The sequence below is a fragment of the Vigna umbellata genome, chromosome 4 (assembly GCF_029865625.1).
Source record: "Vigna umbellata cultivar VRB3 chromosome 4, Vumbellata_1.0, whole genome shotgun sequence".
NCBI classification, from domain to species: Eukaryota; Viridiplantae; Streptophyta; class Magnoliopsida; order Fabales; family Fabaceae; genus Vigna; species Vigna umbellata.
The window spans coordinates 7,619,163-7,628,311 of NC_142168.1; the positions used below are offsets into that span (position 1 = coordinate 7,619,163).

Below are 9,149 nucleotides of genomic sequence, written 5' to 3' on the forward strand. Positions count from 1 at the left end.
CTTCGCCTACGCTCACTTCGATTCACTCGCCTCCCAACAATGCTGTTACTCCACGCGCCACCATCACCTTTTCTGAGAACGTTGCTTCGTTACAACAATCATAATCATCATTCTTCTCGCGTTTTCTTCTTTCCATTATCTCATTTCACAAAGCCCTTTTCCATTGCCACCCGTTTCTTCTCACGCTCTCGCTTGAGTTCACTTCTCCCGATGGATGGACAGGGGCTCGCCGCCGGTGGCTCCTCTCCGGAGCACTTTACCGGCGACTGGTACTCCGTGCCGGAACTCCGCCTGCGTGATCACCGGTTCACGGTCCCTCTCGATCACTCTCAGGGACCCTATTCTTCTCCCAAGATCACTGTTTTTGCCCGTGAAGTCGTCGCAGGTAACGCTAGTCAAAGTGAACTATGCTATTCAATGATTTTCAGTGGTTTTGATTGATTGCATTCATTGTTTCCTCGTTGCCTTTGATTTGTTCATGAACAGAAGTTCAGTGATACTATAAAGTTTTGTTTTTTTTAGTTTTTTAATTTGTGGGAAAAAAATGGAATTTTGATGGTGGCTAATGATTCACTGAGCGAAGTGATGGAAAACCCAGATGGGGTTTTTGGGATGATGTAATCAGGTTAATGTTGTTTAATTATTGTATTGAAAACATACATGAAGTATCAGCCTTTTGTCAATGGAGTATCTGGTATTGAGGCAGAATATAGTTGTTGTTTTTTAGATTATATAATGGTTTTGAATCCTTTATTAGTTGTGTTTGAATTGATGAAAGAATATGGAATGGATTTAGGGTCCATTGTTTGGATCGAAAAATGAGAGTAGAAAACGGAAGGTGATGTTTTGTTTGTATCATTGCATTACTATATTTTTAAAAGCTGGTGGTGTGGAAACTACTCGAGCTTTCTGAAATTATAAAAAAGAACTAGGCTAGTGGTTCCATTGAGTGTTTATTATCAGATGCTCAGATTCTTTTTAATTTTGTGATCGATTATTGTTGTGTTTTGCCCAGAACGGATAACTCATGCCCACTCTTCTACATCACCCCTTTCATTATCTTTGCGTATTTTTATTCAAAACTCAGTATTTTGTTGCAGCTGGGAAAGAAGAGCAAAAGTTGCCATACTTGTTATATTTGCAAGGTGGACCTGGGTTTGAATGTCGGCAACCAACCGAATCTAGTGGATGGGTTCAAAAAGTTTGTGAAGAATTCCGTCTCATCTTAATGGATCAGGCATGATTTACTCGGCATTTCTGTAATCATCTTTGTGGTACTCTAAGAACTTTCATGTATAATCTTTTCTGTTGCTTATGTGCATTTCTACAGCGAGGAACAGGCTTATCAACTCCCTTGAGTGTGTCATCAATGTTGCAATTCAAGTCTGCTGAGGAGTTGGCTGACTTCTTAAAACATTTTCGAGCTGATAATATTGTGAATGATGCAGAATTTATTCGAGTTCGTCTTGTTCCAGATGCTGGTCCTTGGACAATTTTGGGGCAGGTATTCAAGTTATTTTTTTTTTAAGTATTTGTATGAGCTGCTGGTTTTGATGTCCAACCAGTCTGGCTTTACGGCCTCTAACTCCTTCCTTTTCTTTCTTTTCCCTATACTTTTCCCTGTCTAATTGAAAATTGATATTTATGAGTTTTGCTTTTGGTATAATCTAATTTTGGTTAGAATGAGTTTTACCTTTGAAACCAATACAACCTTGAAATTCCATGTTTGCTTATTCTTCTTCTGTTCCTTTTAATTGCTCTAGAGCTATGGTGGATTTTGTGCAGTCACATATTTGAGTTTTGCACCACAAGGGCTGAAGCAAGCACTTATAACTGGAGGAATTCCTCCGATTGGAGGTGGATGTCCTGCTGATTCAGTGTACAAAGCAGGCTTTAAGCAAGCTATAAATCAAAATGAGAAGTACTACAAGAGATTCCCTCAAGATGTTAAAATTGTTCAAGAACTTGTTAATTATTTAGCTGAACAAGAAGGAGGAGGGGTAATGATCTGTCTCAAAATTTTCTTCTTGTTAAACAAGAAAAAATGAGCTATTTTCTGTCAGATCCTTATTTCCTTCTCTCTTTACGTAGGTGGCCCTTCCATCTGGGGGCTTCCTAACCCCAAGAGGGTTGCAGACTCTTGGTCTATCTGGCTTAGGATCCAGCGCAGGTTTTGAGAGCTTGCACTATTTGTAAGCATTATTACCTTGTGTGTTTAAAACTATTTTCAATTCAATTTTTTGAATAATTTTGTACTGACCTTTCTAGGTTTCAGAGAGTGTGGGATCCTACTTTAGTTCCTGGGGAACCAAAGAAAATAAGCTATAACTTCCTAAGTTCTGTAAGAAAAATGTCTGCTGTTCCGTGATTATGAATACATAATTTCAAGTTTCCTTCTGAATATCTAATGCCAATTTTCACTCCGCAGTTTGAGAAGTGGTTATCTTTTGATACCAATCCACTCTATGCCCTTATGCATGAATCCATCTATTGTCAGGTATTATAATTTTTGCTTCCTTGTTTATGCATTATGTATGCTTCTCCTTCCACTCTGGTCCCTCGATCTCTCTGTAGGGTTCTGCTAGTAAATGGTCTGCCAATAGTATAAGGAGTGAAGTTGAAGATAGGTTTGATGCAATTAGAGCTGCCAAAGAAGGACTCCCTGTGCTTTTTACAGGAGAGGTAGGGTGTAAAGAATCTCTCTTTTTAACTTTAATTACCGAACTAATATTGAACTGATGCTATTGAGAGACTAACGCTGCTGTATATTAGAGATTTCACAATGACCAGTGATATGATTAAAATGATATTGTGCATCTTGTTTTGATTCTTCCATTAAAGAAAAAACTCTGGGACAAAGGTTAAAAAATATAGAGATTGAGAGACTAACGCTGCTGTATATTAGAGATTTCACAATGACCAGTGATATGATTAAAATGATATTGTGCATCTTGTTTTGATTCTTCCATTAAAGAAAAAACTCTGGGACAAAGGTTAAAAAATATAGAGACCAGTAACCAAATATAGGATTCTGTAAGTTCATCGATGTTTGATGTGAATAATTCAAGCCTTTAGTTCATCTGTAATTATCAATTGCCACCAATATATATGCATTCTTAACATTCATTGAATGAGAAGATTTGGTTAGAATTGGCATTCTATTTGGATGTGGAACATCGTGCATGACATTGCATTTCCTTCATAAGTAAATTGAATGCTAATCTACTCATTATGTTTGCTTTCTTATTACAAGGAGAAGATGCTTACCTTGCTCCTTTTGCTTTTATAGATGATTTTCCCATGGATGTTTGATGAGATTCATGCATTGAAGCCATTCAAAGATGCAGCTCATATATTGGCAGAGAAGAAAGACTGGCCCCCTCTATATGACGTTCAGGTTCTGAATAACAATAAGGTAGTTTACTCAGTTTTCTTTTATACTTAAAATTTCTTGTGAGATATGAATTGTGAATGGTACATCCGTAACAGTTGAATATGTTTATCAAGATGAAGTTGAGTCTCTCAAGTTTTTGTTGGTGGTTAACTTTGATCCATTGCTGGCAGGTACCTGTTGCTGCAGCTGTTTACTATGAAGACTTGTACGTGAGTTTTAAGTTGGCAATGGAAACCGCTTCTCAAATAGCAGGGATTAGGCTATGGATAACTAATGAATTCATGCATTCTGGATTACGTGATGATGGGAATAAAGTTATTGATCATTTGTTGGGAATGCTAAATGGAAAGAAACCTCTATTTTGATCATCGTTACCATTACAAGCATGTTGGAAAACCTGTTGAGAAATAAGAAATGGAGCTAGGGATGTGAAAGTTATGATTATTAGCTTCTCCAAAAATTTGAAAAACTGCATCTAATATAGAATCAGTGATTCTATACATCTTTTCTCTGCCTCCTACTACGTTGTATGCTTTTGGCTCCTTGGTATTTGAATTTTTAACTTATATTTTCTTTTGAAGTGGTGAATCTTCCTCACACACTCTCTGTATATAACTTTTGATATTCATGTGCAAATTTGAAAACTAAACATGTTTAAAAGTGAAATGGAAAGAAATTTTACTTAATTTTGAAATACTTTCCATTCATTCAGTTATTAATTTGATTTTTAGTTTAAAAAATCTATATTTTTGTTATATTTGATAATGACTTTTTCCATCATCACTACAATCTACTACCAACCACAATCAATGCCACCATTATGGACTATTAGCTACTAATATTACACCATTAGTTTGAATATTGATGTTGTCACTATAACTACCTATACTTCAACAACCACTAGTAATACTATGACTATTGTTAAGAAGACTCTCAGTATCATACAATCATACTTTTAAACGAATTTTAAAGCAATTTACTTGAAACTAATTAGTAGAAAACTTATTTTTCAAAACTAAAAATACCTGAAGTAAAAGCTAAAAACTAATTATTAAAACTAACTGTTCTTTTTAAGAATTTTGAATCTGACAACTTAAAACTATCACGAACATAGTCTAAATTTTCTTTCTATGATTTTAAATATTACTTAAATTAAAATATAGTCAACGACCTAATACATAATGATTATTTTTAGAATAATTTCTACTTTATTCAGTATTTTAAGGTCATGTAAATGCTTATAAAAATAATATAAGAGATAACTTTTGAAGGGATATATAATATGTTTTCTACAAAATTATTGACTTTTTTGTTTGTAGTGTGAGAATTTTCTCATCTCTCTTCTTCTATCCATATAAACAACAGAAGAGCGCGCTAACTAAAGGATTAGCACAGAAGACACAATTTATTGCAGTTTCGGTGGGGATTGGCATTGAAGTATTGAACAACTGTTGAGGAGAGAAAAGGCATTTAACAAACTCAGAGCGATGAAAACGACGAGTAGTTTCAAGATGAGTGACAACGTCTTCTGCGGATAGAATCAAAATTCCTTTCTTCTTCGTTCTTCTTTTCGGTTTTTCCAAATTCGGCAAAAGATTGCGTGCCATAGTTATCACCAACGTCATCATGATGGCATTGGGAAGTGGAATATACGTTGCTCACTCCGTGGCTTTCAGATCAGAGCTTCAACGGATGGCACCTGACCACATTGGTTCTTCCACTTCTTCTCGTCAAAGGGACATTGTTTTCATCGTCAATCCTCTAGGTCTGTTGAAAAACCATAAAAATATTACATTTTTCTTCTCTTTGAGCTAAATTTAATGGTTCGGTGTTTGAATTCGGTGACCCATTATGAAAATGTTCCGTTAGCTAGAAAAGCCTAATAACCCTTTATTTTTTGGGGATAAAGATTAATTTTTTAGGAAAATTTGGACCGCAATTTGAACTCATTAACAGTTGGTTTACTGATGTCGAATTTAAGTTTTGGACATAATGTATCTGTATTCGGCTCTGGTACAAACATGATTACTTTCTGTAAAGGATAGCTGTGATTGTAAAACTAAATCAACCTTTTGTTCTAAAAAGGAAAAAAACAAAAACTTTAGAGATGCAGGATTTGTATAGCCTTACACATGTTAACTGGTGATGTGAGTGCCTATGTGAAGTAGTGTTTACTTATGAATTTTTCTAAATTTTAGCACTGGAAACTTGGGTTGCAGGTGCTAATGGGAGGACGGGTAAAGAATGGAGGAAGCTAGTTCCGTATCTCCGGTCTCGCCTCGGTAAAGATTGCAATGTGAGCGAGCCTTGTTGCTGATTTGTTGCGAGTGTTTGCCTTCTTTTTGGAATGAACTGTGCAAATTTATTTGCTTTGAGTGTTGTGTTTATTTGCAAATTCATTATGTTTATTTGTTTTTGGGTAGATATGTGAATCCATAACATCAGGTCCTTGTCATGCTATTGACATAACGAGAGAGGTTAGTTTGAAGTGTTTGTGATGAGTTGGTTTTGTCTCAATTGCTCCCAACATCATGTTGAATTGTTTGTCCATTATGTAGGCTATAAGGGAGGGGGCTGATGCTGTCATTGCTGTTGGAGGTGACGGAACCCTTCATGAGGTGAACACTGCTTGGTTTTTCAAAAAAATATTTATTGTTGGAAGTGGTGATATTATTTGATGGATTATTGTACATAAAGTTCCCCAGGGAATTTCTTGAGAAACCTCTACCTTATCAGAAAAGGTTCAACAAAACCCTTTAATGCTTGTTATAAAGATAAAATGCTCGCAGTATAATTTTTCAACACATTTCTTTATTGGTTGAAACTCATGCTAGGTTCAGTGAACTGGGAGTAGGACCTATAAATTAGGATTGATATTTTACAGTGACTAAGATTACTTTTAATTAATACTAACAGGAGTGTTTTAAAGAGTGTATCGGGGAGTTTGTTGCCAGCATTTTCCTGGCTATAAAGTACATGTATTTGATGATACAAGTAAACTTGTTGATGAATCTCAACATTCTTTCTTAATTATTCTCCTAATGCACCTCAATTAAAGCAGGTTGTTAATGGATTTTTCTGGGCTGGAAAACCTGTTGTTAGTCAAGTGAAAGACTCTACGCGTTCAACTGCTCTTGGTGTGAGTACCTGCCACCATTGCAATACTCTCAGTTTTTATTCAATGCCTGACATCTTAGATTCTGTCATCTGTAATACATCCTGGATGAAATACTTATAAAAAAATATACCCTGTTATGGCTTTATACAGCTCATCCCCTTGGGAACTGGTTCTGATTTCGCAAGAACATTTGAGTGGTTAGTTTTTGCTTTTATCTTCATTGTCTTTGTGTATCTTATTTAAATGACGCTTGTTATAATTGAAGTGAACGGAAATATCTTTGAGTCTTTTCCAGGAAAAATGATCCCCATGAGGCTATTGAACGTGTTGCTAGAGGTTTTTTTCTTTTTCTTAATTTCTAATTGCTTTACTATTCTATTGTAGCTGTGTGATAACTGAAGTATGTTTATAATGGCCTCATCAAATCTTACGTGTCCAGATGTGCTTTTAGTTTTCTCTTACTACATTGTAATTTAGGTTTTCTTTAGGGTTGAGATCAAGTATAGATGTAGGTGTTATCACCGGGGAGGATTGCGATCATCACTACTTCATAAATGTTGCTGACGTTCACTTGTAAGGCTAAATGAGAAATTTCAGAATTAGTGTAATGTATATGGATCATATCTAAATCATGCCTGACCAAATTTTATAGGAGTGCAAAGGCGGGTTTTTATGCTTCTAGGTACAAGAGATTTGGCAACCTGTGCTACATCATTGGTGCCTTGCAAGCCTTCATTGGGCATCAGAACCAGGATCTCAGAATCAGGGTCAGTGTTAGTTTGAGGTCCTGATAATTTTAGTTTTTTCATGGTCTATGTTGTGCACCAGAAGTGTCACCAAGTTCTAAAACATGAAAAGTGCAGTTCAATGATGGTCCGTGGGAGACATGTTCTGAAGTGACAGCCCTTTGCATTGGAAATGCAAAATACTTTGGTGGAGGCATGAAAATTACACCAAATGCTGATCCGTTCAGTAGAAATTTAGAGGTGAAATACAATTCTTTCAAATGCCATAGATGAAATCTATCATCTATTTTGAATAATCTACTGGCTAAGCCTCATCCTATATCCTGGCCAACTTTTTTTTTTCTAAAGTAGATTTTTTTTCAATTAATTCTACAGGTTGTGATTCTTCAGAACTTCAAGTGGTATGATTTTGTGTTGAAATTACATAGGCTATACAGTGGGACACATCTCTCGGTTAAAAATGTATCTGATAGAAGGTATAATCTTTTCCAACAAGTCAATCTACCATTCTTAATGTTACCTTTCGTTGCTTCTTTCTAACTATTGATGTTAAATATCAATTAATAAACTTTGATGACTAATGCAATTTGATTACACGGTCTAGTGAGGTCAGGCTATATGGATTGCACAACTGCCATTAGAAATATGTCGTGAATTAGTCTTGGATTTAAGTTTTAAATTTGCTGCAATTCAGACAAAATTGTCTTGGATTTATTACTGTGTATCATTGTTTTAGTTTGATATAACTTTGTGTATGGATGTGCCTTAACTGCACTGAAGGCTGTAGACAACAAATCTCTCTTGTGAATAAACTTAATAAACTTATTCACTTTCTGTGTTGTTTCGTTCATGCAATCAGCAATACAATTTATAGATTCAGATTTTTTTTAATGTTGTAATCAAAACAGGCAAAAACAGTTATAAACAACTAATACATTAACTATTCATAAGACTTCAACGATTAATACATTAACTACCCTTAAGACTTCAACGGCTAATTCTTTAACTACCTCTATAAGACTTCACAGCTTATTCATTTAAGTTTATTCTAAACTAAAGCAACGGGATTTTGTGGCGAACTTTGACAATTAACCTAATGTGCTACCTTTTTCTGCTCATGGAAGCTTAGGATTGGATCATTGTGGTGGTACTAATCCCAGAGTGTTTTTTATATTGCAGTGTACTTTCTATTGAGGTGGAGGACATATCAGGCAAGGGTGGTATTTATATTCAATCTGATGGGGAGCATTTGGGGTTCCTTCCAAAAAAGATTAGTGTTCTGCCTGCTGCCATTGAGATGATACTGTGATTTGACCGGAGAATGACTAAATCTATGAAATAGAGATGATGTTGTTCATTCCTTGTAATTTGCCAGATTTAGTATGGCAGAAAGAGTTTGTTTTTATCAGAGTAGACTTCTGACATGTTTTGCTGTGGTATGAGGGAGACTAATTGTAATTTTGAATCAGCAATGTATTGTCACAGAATTTACTTTCAAGCTGTAAAATGTATCTACAGTTATAGAATGTCAAATAAAGGTACAAATATATTAGAAATTCAATAAAGTGCATGTTTGATATCCCTCACAGGCACAGTTCTCCACAAATCCGTGTCAAAGTAGCTTCTGGAGTTACATCTGGTATTATCATATTGGGAAATTTATTATTATTACTATTATTATTATTATTATTATATTGAGAAATGCGTGCCTTTGTTATATTAGGTTACTTAAGAGAACTTAGGAATTTCAGCTATCTAACCATGAACTTTAAGCTTTCACAAGCTATTCCTTTTTGCTCATTATAGCAAGCTATCTCAACAACTGGGTTCATAGCTTTTTTATCTTCCTTTTCCTACCCAAAATGCGAAACAAAAAATTTACTTTCCTCTT

General features: G+C 35.2%; 2 protein-coding genes across 2 annotated transcripts; both read left to right on the plus strand.

Moving 5' to 3' along the window:
• LOC124833947 (alpha/beta-Hydrolases superfamily protein) lies at positions 1 to 3,974 on the plus strand. Its single transcript, XM_047308526.2, has 10 exons — positions 1 to 385; positions 1,101 to 1,237; positions 1,331 to 1,504; positions 1,764 to 2,000; positions 2,092 to 2,192; positions 2,269 to 2,341; positions 2,429 to 2,497; positions 2,575 to 2,682; positions 3,290 to 3,415; positions 3,565 to 3,974. The coding sequence occupies exons 1-10, from the start codon at positions 40 to 42 to the stop codon at positions 3,757 to 3,759; spliced, it is 1,566 nt and encodes a 521-aa protein (XP_047164482.2). The 5' UTR covers positions 1 to 39; the 3' UTR covers positions 3,760 to 3,974.
• A 738-nt stretch (positions 3,975 to 4,712) lies between these two features.
• On the plus strand, positions 4,713 to 8,837 carry LCBK2 (Diacylglycerol kinase family protein). The gene is made up of 12 exons (XM_047308522.2): positions 4,713 to 5,159; positions 5,614 to 5,690; positions 5,818 to 5,871; positions 5,953 to 6,012; positions 6,456 to 6,533; positions 6,663 to 6,709; positions 6,808 to 6,848; positions 7,001 to 7,085; positions 7,165 to 7,279; positions 7,376 to 7,498; positions 7,634 to 7,734; positions 8,438 to 8,837. Exons 1-12 carry the CDS (start codon positions 5,021 to 5,023, stop codon positions 8,565 to 8,567), a joined length of 1,050 nt encoding a protein of 349 aa, XP_047164478.1. The 5' UTR covers positions 4,713 to 5,020; the 3' UTR covers positions 8,568 to 8,837.
• The last annotated feature ends 312 nt before the right edge of the window (positions 8,838 to 9,149 follow it).

Excerpts from the sequence above, each read along its gene's own strand:
- LOC124833947 (XM_047308526.2), top strand. The coding sequence starts at position 40 with ATGCTGTTACTCCACGCGCCACCATCACCTTTTCTGAGAACGTTGCTT. Across the intron at positions 2,001-2,091 it reads CTGAACAAGAAGGAGGAGGG|GTGGCCCTTCCATCTGGGGG; the intron begins GTAATGATCTGT and ends CTCTTTACGTAG. Across the intron at positions 2,683-3,289 it reads CTGTGCTTTTTACAGGAGAG|ATGATTTTCCCATGGATGTT; the intron begins GTAGGGTGTAAA and ends TTGCTTTTATAG.
- LCBK2 (XM_047308522.2), top strand. The coding sequence starts at position 5,021 with ATGATGGCATTGGGAAGTGGAATATACGTTGCTCACTCCGTGGCTTTC. Across the intron at positions 6,013-6,455 it reads GTGACGGAACCCTTCATGAG|GTTGTTAATGGATTTTTCTG; the intron begins GTGAACACTGCT and ends CAATTAAAGCAG. Across the intron at positions 7,086-7,164 it reads AATGTTGCTGACGTTCACTT|GAGTGCAAAGGCGGGTTTTT; the intron begins GTAAGGCTAAAT and ends CAAATTTTATAG.